A 20089-nucleotide genomic window follows, 5' to 3' on the forward strand; every position below is an offset into this window, starting at 1 on the left:
ATTAATAACCATATGAAATAATGATATTGTGTTAGAAAAAAAGAAAAAAAATAATAGTTTGCCTTAAAAGTTTTCATTCTTTTTTAAGGATATAAGTGTCCACATGTACCAGAGCAGGGACTTTTATTACAAAATAGTATGTACTATAAGGGAGCTCTATATTAAAAAAGGTCCAAAAAAACATAAAATCATTTTAAAGTTTAAATTAATAAGTAAAATTGCAAAAAACATCATTGGACCTTGATGAAACTTCCCTAAAATTAAGAACTCAATAGGTTCAGTAGTTAGCCATATCTTATCGGACAAACAAACAAAAAACTTATTGCTTTGTATAATGATTTGTTTGTTTTTAAAATGATATATATTACCACTTCCGATATTTATACATTCTTTAACATTGTAAAAAATGAGCTGAATAAACCTTTGTGGAACCATGGACGAAAACATTGACTTAACGCTATGCTCCTACTTTAATTATATTACAGCTGCTTAACCATAAAGTCTTTAAAAATTATTCAATTTAATGTTTAAAATGCAGATTAGTTTGTACACTCAATATGTAAGTCAAACAATGATTTTCATAATTTTTATCATTCTATCTTTCCCTATCTGTGAACTTTCAACAAATTCTAAAATAAAATATTGATACACAGATAACAAGGATGACATTGGTCAGTGTGACTAGAAGCGGGGATAGTAAATGTAAAATAAGGTTGTACGGGTATAGTCCCTTTCATGGCAACGCCCTTTAAGGGGTGATTCGTTTTTTTTTTTTTTTTTAAATGGCTAGGTTATTTTAGGTTAGGTTATTGCCCCGCAGGGTTAGAGCACCCCGCAGGGGCTAGAAATAGGAGAAAAGCTATTGTGAAAATACGAAGAATCGCCCCTAATGGGGCGTTGCCACGAAGGGGACTATACTCGGTTGTACGGTAAAGTTAATTAATTAGTCAAAAAATCTTTAGACGAAATATAAGAAGTCTATCTCTAATAGCAGATGGAAAAAAAAACACAAATTTCATAAAAGATGATAATTGTTTAGTATATATTCAAAATAATTTAAGTAAATTCAGCCGTCTATCAGACAAAACGACAAAACATAATGTTCCATAGAGTAGATGCTCAACTAAAATAAAAGTAAAATATAAATATTATTTATTTTCTGAATATAAAATTTGATAATATATAATCTATTGTATAAAATGAAATATCAATTTGTAATTACAATCTGATGCAAAATTCCGCGGAGTAGGAGGTTTCTGAGGCATGCTCGGCTACTTTGGCTACCTAGGATAGATAGATAAATTAATAAATGACCTCTAGCGGGCTTGGTGTCGCTACGGGTTCTAGACATCTCCGCGCATCTTGGGCATATACCGCGTCTCTATTACGCTGTAAAGCTTCCATACCTGTTTCGGGTCAAGGCATTGCCCCTACTCTTTCCAGTAGTGTCGCGTATCTGACTTAGCAGCAGAAGGAACCATTTGTAACGTCTTAAGTTATGACGCGGTGTTCAGCCGATGTCCGAACTCTCCGATGACGCGTGGATTCGCTATGTGTTAAGTCACGGTCGGGGGTTTGGATAGATAAGAATAATTATTTCTCGCATCGTATTATAAACAGCTTTCCGCGGATATAGAATATTCGTAGAAAGCTGGATATAATACGATGCTAGACATAGTTTTTTCGTATGGATGAAAACCGGTTCCTATCCACCGGATTCGAATGAATACGAGAAAGATAGATATGATATATAATGAAGCAATTTTTTTCAAATGCATTGATTAAGTCAAAAGTACATTAAATAAGAAGCCAAAATACTGAAAGCTAAGGGATTCCTTTTACTTTTTCTTATATGGCTAAATTTTACAATAAAAAAGCTTTTTAGTAAAGGTTTTGTCGCAGTTATTCATTTAGAAATATTCTTTTTTTCTAAAAATCCATATACCGTATCCTGTGTTTTGCAATAAATTTATGTACAATTTTGTTTAGACTTAAAATTAATTTTCTGCTTGATCTGACGCTATATAAAAGTTATTGTTTGTTCTTCGCTCCTTCTGATTTTAGTGCCTCGCTTAAGGGACGTTGTTATCCTTGTTTTTTTTTAAATAACAAACATATGTTTGTAGACACTGATAAACTATTTTCAACCATCAACATGAAAATATTTTCTTATTGTGTAAATATTTTCCAAAATATCAGAAGAAAAATAACAAGAAATTTATAATATCCACAAGGGTTTAGTTATGGGTAGAAGATTTATCCTATCATTTCAATTTATTTTGGTTGTTATTTACCTAGAAGTTACTACCCATAAAAAATTTAGAAGACATTCATTTGAAGAAAAAAAAAAATATTTAATATTTACAAATTATTAGAATATTTAACACAATTTAAACAGTACTATTAGCAAATTTTAGAGAATTGCAAATATCATAACCCTTCCCTTAACTAAAAAACATTGATCTGTAAGAGAATGCTATAGTACTCTAATAAGTAGATAATATTGCATTTTGTTCCAATCTATAATACAAAGTAGAACGATGTCTGTCTGTCTGTCTGTCTGTCCGTCTGAAGCTTAAGATCTCAGTAACCGCTGAACCGATTGGGCTCTACTTTTCAGGGTTTATACCTACTGGTCCTGTGATGGTTTTAAGCTATTTTCTTGGGGGGTGGGACACCCCCAACCCCCCCCAAAAAATTTTTTTTTCTTTTTAAAACTAAAATTTAGATAGTGGGGTCGACTACCCCGCCCCCCCAAAAAAAAATTCCCCCCCCCAATTTTTTTTTTAACGTTTCTTTTAAATCTAAAATACGAAAAATTGGTTTGATTAAACCTCTTGGGGCAAAGCCCCTAGAGGCTAGGGGCGAAGCCGCTAGTAATCTATAATTCAAAGTAGCTTGATGTCTGTCCGTCTGTCCGTCTGTCTGTCTGTCCGTCTGAAGCTTAAGATCTCAGTAACCACTGAACCGATTGGGCTCTACTCTTCAGGGATTATACCTACTGGTCCTGTGATGGTTTTAAGCTATTTTCCTGGGGGGTGGGACACCCCCAACCCCACCAAAAACTAAAAAAACCACCCCCCCCAAAAATTTTTTTTTACATTTTTTGTAAAATCTCAGTAACTGCTGAACAAATTGGGCTCTACTTTTCTGGGAATATACCTTCTGGTCCTCTGGTGGTTTTAGGCTATTTTCTAGGAGGGTGGGACACCCCAACCCCCCTGAAAATAAAAAAATCCCCATTTCCAAATTTTTAAATTTTTTTTTATTTTTGTAGACAAAAACCAGTAATTGGGTTGGAGGAACCCCACTGCACAATTTCACCCAAAAAAATTTTTGGGCTTTTTTTAATTTTTAAAAATTTACATCTTTAAAAAGTTGTTGCAATTATAGGTATTATATAAAATTTACAGAGGAGAGTTTTCAATTTTTGTGTATATGTGGTCCAATCAGTGGGACTATCGGAGCTTGCGCCACATACGGGGTACTTGCTTATGCTCACCCCATACGAGATATACGGTGGTTTTAATTTTTACGAATTGAAATTTTTGTGCATACGGCGCACAACCTGGGTTTAATTTTACCAAAGAGTAATTCGGCAAAGAATAACTTTTTTGAAAATATAATTATAAAATTATTCTGGAGGGTTGACTTTCCATTACCTCATGGGATGAAGCCCCTAGAGGCTAGGGGCGAAGCCACTAGTGATAATATACTGTAGTATGATACTATATAAACCTTTTTCTTCAGCTGCTATATAGAACCTTCAAACTACTTCAAAACATGGGAATATCCATCCAATAGTCAAATAGCTTGTTTTAAAGATTTTTTTTAATAACGTATGTACAATTTTTAAAAATGGGTTAGTAAATCAGGAATGCTACAATTCTAGAATCAAATGTATGAGGGTGGGTTTGACAATATACATTTTAATAAACAGAGGAAATTAAATAATTTTCTTTGAAAATATGGTTAGGACCAATTTTGGTTTTTACATATATTTCATTTTCCTGTCTTAAAAACAAAATCCATTTAATTTTTATAAAGAAGGTTGAACAAAAAAAGTTTCTGATAAAATTTGAGAAGCTCTATGAAAAATATTTGTATGTTTATCTGTCTGTCTCTACCAAAGAAATCTCACTAAAAGCAGGACCGATATGGATCTCTATGGAAACTTTCATAGGTTGGGAAAGGGTTTTCATTTTTTGGAGGAAATTTACCTCCAATCTCTATTTTAAAGTTAGTATGTTTTTCAACCTAATTTTTCTTTTGATAAATTTCCTATTTTTCTTTTGATAAATTTCCTATTTTTCTTTTGATAAATTTCCTATTTTTCTTTTGATAAATTTCCTATTTTTCTTTTGATAAATTTCCTATTTTTCTTTTGATAAATTTCCTATTTTTCTTTTGATAAATTTCCTATTTTTCTTTTGATAAATTTCCTATTTTTCTTTTGATAAATTTCCTATTTTTCTTTTGATAAATTTCCTATTTTTCTTTTTTTTGTTTTGTTTCTTCATTTGTTAAGCTGGTTTTTAAATGCGAAGAAACTCAAGAAACATCACCCACAAAAGAAATTTATCCCCTAACACACAAAAAATTATTTTACTTTTTGATTTAATGTGATCAAGGCAACCACTTCTCCTCTCTTCAAAGTGCCCCTAGATGCATAATACATGCTTTAATTTCTAGATCTATAAACATGGTATTCCCTTTATCTCTAATAAAAATTCTTATTGAGAACAATATTGATATATTTGTCCAGATATTTATGTTATCCTTCTCTATCTCTGTTTGTTTCTCTGTCTGTCTGTCTGTCTCTCTTTCTACTTTCTTTTTTTCTCTCTCTTAACGTCATAAATATTAAAATAATAAGTATCTCATATGGAAATAGGAATTTATCTGAATTTCATGTTTTGTTTTTTCCTCATTTTGAAGACTGCTTACTGTATATATAATTTTGCACCGAAGCTACGGTATAACTCACAATGTCCACCCGTCCATAAAGCTAAGAAGAGGTAAATAAGATTTTCTAGGCTAAACATATAGGCTTTTGCAATTTATCCTAATACCCTATTTGCATGTAAAAAAATCTCGATTAAATTGAAGTTTATCCCCAATAATGATACACAAATTTATCCCTTCTGTAGATTAGAATTAGTGGTTGAAATGTTTTGACGCTCAACATTCAATAGAAGTTCCCAAAGTCATTACTTTACAAAGTGTCTAAAAAATCAGACATGTTGCGTCATAATAATGAGGGATTATCCATCTGTTTTTTGGGGATTTTCTTTCCCACTTCTTTTTATGACGTCACATGGCAGGTTTTTGAGACACTTTGTAAAGTTGCCCAAAGTATCTATCATGTTTTCATTTATTTTGAGCCTCGAAGGATGAAAAATTCTGCCCAGATGTAGTGGGGAAGTCAATGGACATTCCTCCCCCCCCCCCATTAAAATCAAACAAAATATAAATATTTATGGGGAGTGGTGGGTAGGAATTTACCTTTTCTTTTTCATCTTCACTTTCATCTTCCCAATCTGTTTCCTCTTCCTCCGTCCATTCTTCCCATTCTAAATACAAAACTCGCTCATTTTTATCCTAGTCTCGGCAGACGCGCCTCACCCGCATAGTCGACATAAAGCATTAAAATTGCATATCGGCTATCAGTTTTTTTTTTAATATTTCACGTACTCATATTTCTTTACTATTGCAACTGACCTGATTCTGTCTCGCTTAGAGCAGCTGGGCTTGGTGATTTAGGCTTCACTATTTCCATAACTTTATTAGTCACCTCTGCCTTCTTCTATTGTAACATTGTTGTTTTTATGTGAAGCTATAAAAAGGTGAAATAACAATGGACTATATAATAATTCTTATTGTTAAATTTTTAGTGTTATAATTGTCCGCAAATGGATATAATTTTACTTGGATCTCACACCAGATTTCCATGCTCTCTAATAACGTTAAACTCACAGCGGGCTAAAATAACGATTCCCCCTTTCCAACCCTCTTTTCATGTTAGCAACCTAAATTGATTACAGTTTCCCCCTGTCATAATATCCACTTATATTCTATATCCATTTGTCTGCTTTTGTCTTTTCATCTATAATATATTATATATAATCACTGATCTTTTCAGGGAATATATGTAAAGGTTATGACACGTCCCTAGTCTGGTACCGACATTCATTAACAAAAATTCAAATCCTTACGACAATAATTTTATTCAAAACAAGGATGACAACATCCATAAGTAGCGAAGCAGAAAAAATATTTATAAGAATTTAAAGATTAGTTGTCAAAAGCATGTATATTAGGGAAAAAATCACGAAACCTTTTTAACATTTGTTTTTAATTTTTTGATATTTATATTTCAGTACTATGACTAACAGACTGCCAGTCAAATTTAATTTTGATATTTTAACTACAAAAATTTTAAAAATCGGACCATAAACACCAAAGATGTGAGGAAAAATGTGAAAAATATGAAAATAGCCAAAAACCTGCAAAAAGGCAGTCTGACCGCCATTGATGTTTTCTTGAAACGACAGGAAATTAAATTTTGATATCTATAACTGAAAAACTTTGGAAATTGGACCATAAACACCAAAGGTATGGAGAAAAATGTGAAAAATACAAAAATAGCCTAAAACCTGCTTAAAGGCAGTCTGACCGTCATAATTGTTTATTAAAAAGACAGGAAACTTAATTTTGATACTATAACTGAAAAAAATTTTGGAAATCGGACCATAAACACCAAAGATATGGACAAAAATGTGAAAAAAAAACAAAAATAGCCTAAAACCTGCTAAAAAGCGGTTCAACCGCCATTGATGTTTTATAGTTAATTGTGCTCCTTAATAACGGGAATGTTGTCAAAAAATTTCAGCCTTTTAACTTTTATAGGAGCCGAGAAAATCACGTTTCCCCCAAACTAAGACAGACGGACAGACGGACATACGGACATACAGACAGACGGACATTGCAAGTTCTAGAGTAGCTTCGCTACTAAAAAATAAATATTTAATGTTGAAAGGTTTTCACAGAGAGGAAGGGGATATTTCACTGTATATTACACAGGTACACAAAGTTTTATAACCAAGTTATCTTATTCGTTGGATCAAAAACTTATATTTTAATTGAATTTTGGTTTGTTTGTTTTACAGTAGTATTACCTAAACTTTTCAACCTAAAATTTTATCTACAGAAGCTTTAATTTTGTTGATCATTGTTTGGAATATATATAAATTTATCGTCCATTGTCTTATCCCTTAGAATCCCAGGGTTTTAACCAAATATCTGTTAGTGCGAAGCCACTTCTAGTCTAATACAGGGATCTAAAGGGATAAGACAATATTCAATATATTGATGTACATCCCCGATAAATGATCCTAAACAAAATTACCCCTTCTGTAGATTAAATTAGTGGTTGAAACGATTGAACACTCAACTTAATTAACCAACCAATCAAAATTCACTAAAGTCCTCATGTTGTTAAGCCAACAAATTAGAAAACGTTATTATAGGACTTTGGGGACTATTGTAATAAATAGCCTATTGTCTCCTCTCTCTCTGAGTCTAATATGATACAATGCTTTCCTGTGGTAGTTCAATGTTTCTAGATGGTTGCTTTGAGTTTGAAAACTTGGAAGAGTCGATACTAAATTCTTTTTGTAATTCTTGAAACCTAAATGAACAAGCTTAATTTTTAGATGCGCAGCTAAAGTTTTTTTTTATGTTTACTTGTGTGTCATAGTCACCTAACTAAAATACGGTTCTTTGATATTATTTACTCATAGGCGTCCAAGGGGGGGGGGGGTAATGGGCCATTTGGCACCCCCAAACGATTTTGGGGGTGTCGTAGGCACCCCCAAAAATTTTTAAACCCCCCCCCCTAAAAAAAAATTACCCCTACCTTGGGGTAATGCCGTAGGCACCCCCAACGATTTTGGGGGGGGGTATTTACCCCCCCAAACCATTTTGGAGGGGGTAATTACCCCCCCCCAAAATAAATGTTCTTTAAAAAAAAATTTTGGGGGGGGGGTATTTACCCCCCCCCCAAATTGAATGTTCTTAAAAAAAAATTTTACTGAAAATTTTTTTTTGGGGGGGGGATCTATGATGTAACTGTAAAGCACTGAAGATTCCATAAAATAGATACCTAACTAAATTAAATATTTCATTAAATAATGAAAAAGAATTTCTATAGGCGATTTCTTTTGGGAGGATGTCAGGGTGTCTCAAAACTAGGTATAAAACTTACCAGGACCTATAAGACGCTTCACTTTAAAGTATAATCATATTGGTTCATTGGTTAGTGAGTTAATTATTGTATTTTTATGTTCTAAAGAATGAGATACTACTATATATTTGAATAGTAGTGGCGCCCTTAGCATCTAAGAACTCGTGTTTTCTAAGGGGTAAAATGGGAGGAGAAAAATAGCCTAAAACCACTCAAAGGATTGACCTATAATAGTGTGGAACCATCATGGGATCTATGTGAAGCTTTCTTAAAAAGGAGAACTCAGTATTAAAAGTAATGAAATCTGAAGCTATAGTCAAATAAACCTTACTTACTACTTTATGTTATAGGATAGTACTTATTAACTTAATAGATTAGGTAGGTGCTTTTTTTACATAATTAAATTACCCCCCCCAAAAATTTTACCCCTGGGGTAAATTAGTTTGGGGGGGGTAATTACCCCCCAAACAGATTTGGGGGGAGTATTTACCCCCCCCAACAGACTTTAGGGGGGGTAATTACCCCCCCCCTAATCAAATTTTACCCCCGGGGTAAAAATTTTTGGGGGGGGTAAAAAAAAATTTCGGCGCGCTTCGCGCGCCATTTTACCCCCCCCAAACACGAATTACCCCCCCCCCCTAAAATTTTTTACCCCCCCCAAAAAAAAGCTTGGACGCCCCTGTATTTACTACTTCCATATTTTTGTATAGTTGCTTTATTCTGCTTTATTTTGAAATAACAATTATTAATAGACAGACTACCAGACTTACACAAAATTTTGCTTTTTGAACCTGGAACAAATATTTAAGACACAATAAAATTCTATGTATAATACAGGAATCAAGGCTATTAATTTTGGTCCCCAAGATATTTTAAATCTAATCTATTTCTAAATGCAGTTAGTGACAAACCGTTGTAAAAACGTAAATACCCTAGTTTAACTGAGTAGCTACGCTACAAACAAGTTCTAACCTTGCAGTTGTGGTCTCTAAAAGCTTTTCTGTCGTTCTCTCGTCCATAGGGGGCGGTGACATGGGGGGAGGAGGCGGCCTTCTAGACGGGGGAGGTGGTGGGGGTCTGCTTAGAGTAGGGGAGGGGGGTACTTTCAGTACACTTGCAGGGGGGTTAATATCACGTCTGCGTGGAATTATAGGGGATTTTGGCAGTTGCTGCGCTGCTAGTGGCGTAATTTCTGATTTTTCTTTGTTTTCAACTTTTTTCTCACTAATTTTGGTAGTAGCTTCAATGGCAGTGCTTTTATCTTTGGCAGTTGTTTTATTTTCAGATACTTCTATTTCAACCTTTTCTTTCTTTATAGATTCAAGTTTAATGCTATGTTTGTCTGTTTCTAAAGATTCGGTAATTATTTCTTCTTTTACAATAGATTTTTTGGGAGATTTTTCTTCATCTATAATGGGATTTTCTTTCTTTTCTGCCTTGGTTTCAATAATAGTTTCTTTCTCATTTTCAGTGTTTTTATCTTCAACTTCTGATGATTCAGTTTTCTTATTTTCTTCATTTTTAGGTTTCTCATTTGTTTCAATTTCTGTTTTATCATTACTTTCTTTGCGTTCTTTTTTATCACTTTCAATCTTACAAGCATTTTCTAAGTTATCCTTTTCTTTCTCATCTTCTTTAGATTTGTCTTCAACCTTCTTTTTTGTTGGACTTTCAACCATGGAAACCTTTATAAATAAAGATACAACAACAGCAATTGAAAATATAAAAAAAACTTTCTCGTAGAGGGACAAAGTGACTCAAAAACCAGCCATGTGACGTAATAAAAATGAGAGAGATGAGAGGAGAAGTGGGAAAGAAAACCCCTTAAGAAAGAGGTGGATAATTGTGGTATGCGGCACCTCTGGACCATGCAGAAACCAAGACATTATAGTGATGCTACGCACCCAGCTAAATCCTGTTATTCTACAATTGTAAAGCCACCTGAAAATATGTCAGATAACGGTATTGGTTTTCGTCTCTCAGTTGTCCTGCAAATGGAGGGAGGGGTGTTACCCCTCCCTCTCCCATCTTAAGCACCGGAACCTTCCCCTTCAACCACCAAGTTATCAGCACCACCTCAACCCTGAGGATAAAGGATCTACGCCTTCCCTCACCTGATAGAATCACCCCCACACAGACTGTTGTTGTCACAAGTAATCATCAAACCTTCCCTCTTTGTTACCCAGACCTACCACTCAACCCCTCTATGCTTATCTACCTATTGTGCTGTTCCATGGGCTATCCTGCCTGCCCCAGACAGGGATAGCCATCTACCTAACCATTGCAATTATCTATGTTTTACTGTATGATTTATCTTTAACTATCTTTATTCCTAATCCATATGTATTTATATTATGTTGTACAAGTTTAGTTATCCTTAGACCAGCAATAAAGAAACAACTGAATAGACTATGTTTATTATTTAGTGATTGCTAGAGAAGCGTAGCTTCTCTATAGTATAGGTGTCCACGTCTGTTCACACTGCCGTAGTCTTTATTCGAACTCTGGTGTCTGCCATTTACCCTAGGCGGATACCACAACTTTTGGTGACAGCTGTGTGAGATTACGGCGAACCACAAGTGTAGAGCAGACGCGCAGCTGAGGCTAAGGTACTCCCAGCAGTGAAACTGGCAAAACTGACACAAGCAACCTGAATTACCCACCCTGGATAGCAAGGTCTAACTCTGTATCCGGCAGTTGTGGAAGCGAAACTGGCAAAACTGACACAAGCAACCTGAATTACCCACCCTGGATAGCAAGGTCTAACTCTGCATCCGGCAGTTGTGGAAGTGAAACAGCGAAACTTGACGGAGAACCGCGAGAAGCGCCGACGTCTAACGGAGAATTGAGCGCTCAAAGGGCTGAAACAGGCCTGCGGACTGGCTGAAACAAGCCAAATAAGTGCAAACGGCTGAAAATAGGCCAACATTTACTGCAAGAGATAGCAGGATCCGAACCAGCGGCGCTAGCAGGACGGGACATTCCCTGCCGCCATCAGCCGGATTTGGATAAGCGGCGCTAGCAGGACGGGACATTCCCTGCCGCCGATAGGCTGAAACACGCCACATAGCTGCAAGCGGCGCTAGCAGGACGGGACATTCCCTGCCGCCGATAGGCTGAAACACGCCACATAGCTGCGAGCTGCGAGCCAACATACGAGTGTAGTGCACCAAAGCAGAGAAAACTACGTCAACTCCAAGTATCCTGAGAGGCTACAACGCAGCCACCCATCTAGAAAAACAGATATTATATCACATTGCAGGGATTACCACCCTGGTGTGATGGTTAAACAATAGATTTATGAGCAAAGATTGGCAAACAATTTGTTGTGTTGTGATAAAACTAAAAATAGAACAGGCTTGGATTTACTGTGTATTGTGATAACAACTAAAAATAGAACAGGGTTGATAAACAAATCTGTTATGTAATTGTGATAAGGACAAAAATAGAAGCTAGATGTAATATAACAAATGCCCTGATACACAATCTAATTACCTCAAGCCTACAGCACAACAACAATACACCCCTTATTTCAGAGGAAAGGGAGGGGCTCACTCTCCATTGAAGAGAATACAATCAAGGTGATATAAAAATAAACCTAGGATTAAGGAGAGAGGGCAACATTACCTCATTACACAGTTACCTCAACCCACGGCATTTCCCCCCCTTCCTCACAGGGGGAACGGACGGATTTACCCCGTCCCCTCACGCGCTTCCCCCCTCCTACCCACACTTGACTAAGTCCGCCCATGGTGTGGAGCTAGTGACCGGGATCACAGAGCGCCATTTACGGGTAGCGCAACGGAGTGCGGAATATCATAAAATTCAACGGACAAAGCGGACCAACGAGAGAGCGAGTTGAGGGATAAGTGCGCGTTTTACCTGTGTGCGCGGATTGACGGTGCGTAAGCGCGCTGCACGGAAAGGAGATTTCACGCACACACACACACACACAGGAGAGGGGCCACTCTATAGCATACAACAGAGATATTTTTTTAGGAGAAAAACTTGCAAGCTCCTCCCTCCCTATCTACAGTGTGATAAGGAAAATTAAACCAGTTCCTTAAACCCGCTCAGACCCTCAACATCTTCCTAGCCCTGCCAACCCTACTTCAAAGCTGAGTGGTTAGTGAAACAAATATATGTATATATAAACACCCAAGTGATAAATAGTGTTGTTTTTTTTGTATCATGGGTGCAAGTAAGTGAATACTAACCTCACCAAACAACACTGGAAACTGATATGGTAACTGAACGAAAGTACGCCCACCCTGTGGACATAGCCTGACTTGATGCCCCACACTGGGCAGTGGTGGTGTGTACCTGGACCATCGACCCTCATAGTTGTGAACTATATACAGAGGAAGCGTGATTTTTTTGGAGCAAGGAGGAAAGCTAGCTAGCTCTGGGGATATTCCTATACACGTATATATATATATATGGGCGTGTAGCCATATATATATATAGATAGCCTACCTATCCATATATCTACTAGCGGATACGCTCCTAGAGACATCTGTGGATACCTACCATATTCCCTTTACCTTTAAGCTAAGATCCGCTGGTTATCACAGAAATCAAGAGCTATACTGGAAAGGAGAACAACTCAGGCTCAACAGTTAAACAAGACGCTGGCCCCAACAGACCAACCCCCTGCTACTTATCATGGGGACGCGCCAGCCACAGAAACTCTTGAGCCAGGAGGACCGAGCCTACGGCTACGTGGACTACCACCCTAATTACACAGCTATAGTATTTATACTAGGGGTGAGCCGGCTCGAACCTCCTTGCGGCGCGGCTACTCTACTCTGCTCCTATATCTACAAGATAAGAACTTGTCAGCCCCTGGCCCGACGTGCGGCAATAGAAGACATTCCTGATTGGGCATTAACTGTGTGCCTAGGCCTGCTGCTGGCACTGTGGTGGGCAGAAGTCTTCATTTGGACCAGAACCACCAACATCTGTACCCCACCACTCTCTGCTTCTTCATACAAGATACTGCTTCTGTTATTATTTTGGCCTACTGTGTTGAGTACAGTGAACATCAAACACATGCCAGGTCACAGACCCCTGGTCCCTGAGATGCCCTTGTCTGGAAGGGTGACTGAATGTCCGCTGCACAGCTCCTGTTCAGTTGGTGCTCAACGCACGAGAAATAGCAATACTGGACTGGGGATTGCTGAACCTGTAGGTGTCCTCCTGGGGGTGTTGAACGATGCAACTGAGCTTAATGAGAAGGTGACAAGCTTCAGAGACTTAGTGGCCAGCCCCAAGATGGACACTACCACCAGAACTGAGACTCCAAAGGGGCCCAGCCCTAGGGCCAGTACCACCTGTTTCTGGGGTGGAAAGGTCCTACCTGGCGCTGGCCTCACCAAGCTGGAGGATGGGGAGCTGTCCCAGGGGAATAGGCTCTTCACCCAGATGCCCGACGCGTACCTGGGGGTGGGGGAGCCGCCACCCAAGCCTCCCTGGGAGCCCCCAGGCATGGAACGACTGGGGACCGGCCTAAGGATGGGAACTGGTGACCTGCTGCAGTGGAAGGCTTTACCCAGCACGGAGGGAGCAGGGTTGACCAGCAGCAGTGAGGCTGTTCCCCCACGCTCCAAGACCAGATGCCTCTACTCTGTTGAACCACTGCACCTGTCCCAGCCAAATTCCCCCATGCTGCTGAAGATGGAGGCCCACCAGGATGCAGAGCTCCAACTAGGGAAGTCAACAAGAAGGCCACCCCCTGCCAAAACCAGAACCACCGCAGGGGCTCCCCACCAGCAGCTGACGGAGCCTGGCCGGGACGCAATACCAGCTGGCAACTCTGGCCCAACTCAGGTGGCTACCAACAGCCTGCTGGCAGTCCAGAATACAGTTCAGGCTACCATCAGTATGGCATCTTCTGGGCCTTGCTGGTTCAACTGTGGGTACCTGCCCACACATTGGCCACAGGTACCCCCCAGAGATCATAGCCCCCTTTCCGACTGGCACCATCAGCGGCCTTTGCTACCAACTACCTGGCGTACCCAGAGGCAGGATCCCTCATGTGGAGAAGCACCTGCAGAAGCTAAGGCCGCGGCTGGCCTCGCCACCCAGGAGAGGAGAGCCGCTGTTGGATGGAAGGGACCTGTGTGTATGGGGAGGAGGCTGAATGTAACCAAGGAGCCACCACAAGCAGCCCAGCACCGCCTGACCCCTAGTAGGGGAGACCCTGTTTGTCAGCTGGTGCCCCAACTGGAGGAGGAGAGACCTGGCAGGTTGATACACCCTGGGGAAGCCGGCCTGATGGGACCCAGCTGGACGAAGGGGCGCTGCCGCTTCAACGGCCACACAGCCGCCAAGTGTAGAACCGGTTGGGACCAGGCAATGAAGAAACACCAGGCCGCCCAACAACCTGCATGCAACCAGTCTGACACCCAGGTCCACCTGGAGGGAGATGCCCAGCCGTCACCCCAACCAGCTGCCGCCGCTGGGGCCGCGGCTACCCAGGAGTCTGTGTCTCAGATTGGGACCATAGTGGCCAGGATCAACGTGCTGGGAGAAGCGGCTGAACCCAACCGGGTTGGCCTGGACCTCAGCCTCAACCACAGGGGACCGGTGTCCGTAACCCCTGTCACCCCCAGCAAGAGCCGAGGGGCGCTACCCAGCACCACCGGGACGGTGTACGGGGAGGCCCTGGCGGCCGCCGAGTGGGAGAGGCCAGAGGCGCTAGCCAGCGAGTCTGAGTCGATGTACGGGACGCCAACCGGCGTCGCCACCTGGAAGGAACGAGAGGTGCTTCCCTGCACCACCAAGCTGATGTCTGGGGCGACAACCGTCGCCGCCACCTGTGAAGACTGGGGGGTGCTATCCAGCGCCCCACGCTGGTGCCTGGGGCGACAACCGTCGCCGCCACCGAGAGACCTGGACCCCTGTGAAGACTGGGGGGTGCTATCCAGCGCCCCCACGCTGGTGCCTGGGGCGACAACCGTCGCCGCCACCGAGATACCTGGACCCCGGAATGAGCCCGCAGCCCCAGAGGAAGGGGTGACACCCGTCACCCCCAGCCAGCCAGAGCCCCCAGCCAGCAGGGAGAGTCCAGCTGTCCCTCACCCCCAACTGCATCCAGCTGTCTACCTCCCTCAACCAAGCCAGGGTAATTGTATTGCACTGGTGTACCAGGAAGTTTGGGCTGGGCCAAACTTGCCTGCGCCCCCTGCATCTGCCCCAGGAACCAGGATATCAGCCATTACCAGCCAAACTGAAGAAGCTTTGACCGCTGCCTGGGGAGTAACTCAACTGGACGCGCCAAGTGCCGAGCCTAACCATAGAAGTAGAGGATCCCCAACAATTATGTCTACCCAAGATGGAGACGATGTGCCTGGACCCCTTCAGGCTAGGGGAGGAAATCCGGAGCCTTGTGCCTCCAGTCCACCAGCAGCAGTGGCCGTGGATGGGCCTGTCTCCCAGCCAACTAGAGCGGAGCCACCCTTGCAGACCCAAGACAGCCTCCGGCATATGGGATGGACTGTTACCTTCCCCTACCCCGCAGGTCTGACTGCCAGGCACCACCCTGCCAGTGTCCAGGATGAGCCTGAGGGAGGCAATGCTCCTACAGTATGGCAACCACCACCTGCCCGCGTTGACAGAGACCCTGGAAGCCGAATGAACCTGACCAGCCCCGAGGGCGAAGAAGCTGCGCCTGCATCCAGTAGCCAGCCTGCCAGCAGCAAGGTGACCAACACGATGGAGACCACCAGCCCAGTGGAGGAACCTGAAGAGGTGTATACCAGGCGGCTGTTGGTCCAAGCCCCCTCATGTGCTGTGCCACCCCTGGAGGTTGCCAGGGTGGCCTCAGAGGTACACATCCAACGGCCAGAACATCCAACAGGACCAGCTACTCCAGCAGATATAGCAGATTCCGTTCGACCTGGGGAGGGCTGGAGTCCACCACCGTTCAGCAGCTGGTATCCTGGCGGACCCATTCCACAAGGACAACAAACTGAAGGCCGCAACCACTGTCGGAAGTCTGGCGGTGCAGACAACCCCTCCCAGCCTTCCGAGGGGAGAGTTGTGGTATGCGGCACCTCTGGACCATGCAGAAACCAAGACATTATAGTGATGCTACGCACCCAGCTAAATCCTGTTATTCTACAATTGTAAAGCCACCTGAAAATATGTCAGATAACGGTATTGGTTTTCGTCTCTCAGTTGTCCTGCAAATGGAGGGAGGGGTGTTACCCCTCCCTCTCCCATCTTAAGCACCGGAACCTTCCCCTTCAACCACCAAGTTATCAGCACCACCTCAACCCTGAGGATAAAGGATCTACGCCTTCCCTCACCTGATAGAATCACCCCCACACAGACTGTTGTTGTCACAAGTAATCATCAAACCTTCCCTCTTTAGTACCCAGACCTACCACTCAACCCCTCTATGCTTATCTACCTATTGTGCTGTTCCATGGGCTATCCTGCCTGCCCCAGACAGGGATAGCCATCTACCTAACCATTGCAATTATCTATGTTTTACTGTATGATTTATCTTTAACTATCTTTATTCCTAATCCATATGTATTTATATTATGTTGTACAAGTTTAGTTATCCTTAGACCAGCAATAAAGAAACAACTGAATAGACTATGTTTATTATTTAGTGATTGCTAGAGAAGCGTAGCTTCTCTATAGTATAGGTGTCCACGTCTGTTCACACTGCCGTAGTCTTTATTCGAACTCTGGTGTCTGCCATTTACCCTAGGCGGATACCACATAATTACTTATTTTAATGGCGTCACATGGCTTATTTTAAACCCCTTTGTCCCTCTACAACTTTCTCTGCAATCCCAAGTACCTCTTTTTTTTAGTAAAGAGTATTTTTTCTTCTATTTACCTATATCTATCGATTACTAATTGACATTTTTAGTAGCAAAACTACTCTTTAGTCAAAATATGTTTGTTCTTAAGACTATATGTCATTCTATTCGAATGAAATGACAAATTGAATTAAGTTATAATGGATATATAGAACCTTTTTGCCCGCTTTATGTTCTGAAAGAGCTGTCCTATACTTTTCAAACTCCTCAACTTCTTCGTTTTTCAGCAGGGATTCCCTTTTCACAGGCTCAGGATCCTTTTTTCATTTATTTATCCATAAATGTAGATATTTTCCAAAAAATTCAGCAAATTAAGGAATAAAACAAGGATGATAAAATCCATATGTAGCAAAGCATACAAAATCACGGATAGTACTTTGGTGGTGATTTAAAGAGCAGAGGTGGATTCTTTAAAAAAATTTGCTCCACTAATCGCTTTATGGGGCAAAATTGTTTTCGTGAAAAATCCTCCAATTTCACATAAAAAATCTACAAAAATGAAATAAAATCTTATGTTAATAACCCTTCTATGATTTTGTTTAATTTTTGTAGATTTTTAATGTGATTTTGGTGGATTTTTTACGAAAACAATTATGCCCCACTGAGCGATTAGTGGGGTAAATTATTTTAAGAATCCACCTCAGATGTTATAGAAATCAAGAATAAATATATAGGGGAAAAGTAACAAAATTTTTCATGTATTTTTCGTATGTTTTATTTTTATTTGAATATTGTAGTGAGAAAGTAATTTATAGAGTAGCTTCACTATTAAAAAAAATAGTAAAATAGCAAAAGAAACATTTTTTCCGATTTAAGGATATAACCCCTTTTAGAGCAGGTTCGCATTACATTTAACTTGAAAAGATAAACATGTTAACCTGGTCTTTTCAAAATGGGAAGAGAATCGATAGTGGACAAAATAATGCCAGCGGTAGCTTTGCGTCAACAATCCAACCTGACGCAAGACGCATAGCCGCTACGACCGTGGCATTATTTTGTCCACTATCGAGAGAATCAACTAGAGAACAGTGTTGCGGAAACAAGAACTAAAATAATCTTTTATAGAGTGGCTTCGCACCTTCTATTATTTTTATTTATGATTTTGTAATTTTGACCTGGGTATAATAGTTTTTACGATAATCAATGTATATATATGGATATTTTCCTTTTTCTTAGTCCAGGGGACCTTTTGGGCCGGTTTTGGAGCTGGTGCCTCAAGCATGCTCCAGTTACCTGTTCTGGCGGCCACCTGGCGGGTCCACAGGTCATCCATACGTCTTACTTTTGCGGGCCTGGTGTAAAAAGATTAATTTTATTTCATAATCTTTAATAAACCTTAGTTCACTAAAGAGGAAGCTAATAAATTAGCAGATCAACGATGGACAAAATGGATAAAGAATACGTGGATATAATGAGAGGGGAATTTTTTTTTATCAATATTGTAGCTAAAATGGACCCCATTTATAGGTCCAGTTCGTGTAGGAGCGAAGTCGATGGGGTAAAGGGTGTCGATTGAGGGTAACGTTATTTAGCCAGCTGCGAGTACCACTTTATTAGAGTACATGAAAATCTGGTGCAACATCCAAGTAATAATATGTATATCGATTATGAACAAACAGACTTTTGATTACACTTATAGCGTAGGTTTGCTACATACATTGTCATAAATCGTATTATAGACCATTATAATAAGTTTTGTACCTAACCAGCTGTAACCAACAACTGAATTAATTTGAAATTGTTTTGGGTACAACACTGCGTAGTAAAGACGACCTTTTTATCTGCACCCTAAACTTTATTTTGGATTTAATTCGCTTTTTGACTATACCTTATTCCTCATATTCCTCCTTTATCGCAAAATTTTAATTTGTGTTGACGAAAATTAGCCAAATTGATATAATTATGAAGAAACGTACCTCTTATCATTAGGAATCACCGGCTTAAGATTTGGCATTTGAAACTCGAAATTTCTGCCAAAATTTCTTGTTTTCTTTTTAGACTCCTCTTGAGCTTTCACGTCATTGAGAATATTTAGAATTTTATTCTTGATATCTTTTTCACTATTACTCTTGGTAAGATCATTATTCTCTTTGCTGTTATCTTCAACATCAACTCCAGAATCTGTCATATAATCATTATTCAATTTTCCTTTTATGAAACAAGTAACAGGATGTTTGTGAGTCTGTCTGTCTGTATATTTGTATCAAAAAATCTCTCTAACCACACAGCCGATATGGTTCTCCTGTACAATGTATCTTCTCCTCCGGCCAAATAATCTGTATTTCGCAGCTTATATTAATAATGAAATTAATTCCAAGAAAAATCACGAAACCTATACGTAGTTTTCAGCTGTCGTTGTAGGGCAACATATAGTAAAAATTGACGACCTCTCCATTTGGCTCTAAAATGTTATTTAAAATGTTATTTTACTTGTACTTTCACCTGTGTCTTTCGTACATTTTTCTTTTCTTTCAATCTAACTATCTGTAAATATCTATAGTGTTTGTCTGTCTTTCTACTTAAATATTCATCTGTTTATCAATTTGTTTAGCGATCTGTAATATGTGTATATCTATTTGTCTTTCTAACTCTCTATCTACATGTCTTTTAAATGTATAGGCCGCGATATAGCAGTAGATATATTGAATAATGCCTTCAGAGCTGTCTGGTTCGTTGTTTGGTGTTGTATCTGACGGTGTGGGGGTTTCTGATCTTTCAGATTTCACGGATTCTGTCAGTTTTACGTTGGTAGATTTTTCAGCTGGTTCTGAAAATTTACATGGCATTTAAAAAATCTATATTTTACTTTATCTGTTTGTCTTTTGGAGTTCCTTTTTAACAAGGTCATTCAATGTTACAAAGGTAACATGAATAAATCATTTAGACAATGGATGATGTACACCCTCAATGATTATAATCAAAATCATATTTCTGTAGATTAAAATTAATCATTAAAATTTTACTAAACTACAAACCCAAGACAACGAGTATACAAAACTTTGGG

At 39.9% G+C, this 20089-nt stretch overlaps 1 protein-coding gene across 1 annotated transcript; it reads right to left on the minus strand.

Moving 5' to 3' along the window:
* Positions 1–1135: 1135 nt before the first annotated feature.
* Positions 1136–19871, minus strand: LOC145327449 (uncharacterized). The gene is made up of 9 exons (XM_080170999.1): positions 19739–19871; positions 19002–19206; positions 18249–18377; positions 17241–17340; positions 9218–9930; positions 7603–7690; positions 5722–5806; positions 5506–5573; positions 1136–1284 (listed from the first exon to the last, which is right to left on the minus strand). The coding sequence occupies exons 1-9, from the start codon at positions 19869–19871 to the stop codon at positions 1219–1221; spliced, it is 1587 nt and encodes a 528-aa protein (XP_080027125.1). The 3' UTR covers positions 1136–1218.
* Between the last annotated feature and the right edge of the window lie 218 nt (positions 19872–20089).

The sequence above is a fragment of the Acartia tonsa genome, chromosome 9 (genome assembly GCF_053477335.1).
Source record: "Acartia tonsa isolate MP-2025a chromosome 9, ASM5347733v1, whole genome shotgun sequence".
NCBI lineage: Eukaryota > Metazoa > Arthropoda > Copepoda > Calanoida > Acartiidae > Acartia > Acartia tonsa.

Coding starts and splice junctions, on each gene's coding strand:
- LOC145327449 (XM_080170999.1), bottom strand. CDS start 19,871: ATGCCATGTAAATTTTCAGAACCAGCTGAAAAATCTACCAACGTAAAA. Junction 17,341..18,248: donor CCCTGGACTAAGAAAAAGGA/AAATATCCATAT, acceptor ATGAAAAAAGGA/TCCTGAGCCTGTGAAAAGGG. Junction 1,285..5,505: donor GTGAAGATGAAAAAGAAAAG/GTAAATTCCTAC, acceptor TATCTATCCTAG/GTAGCCAAAGTAGCCGAGCA.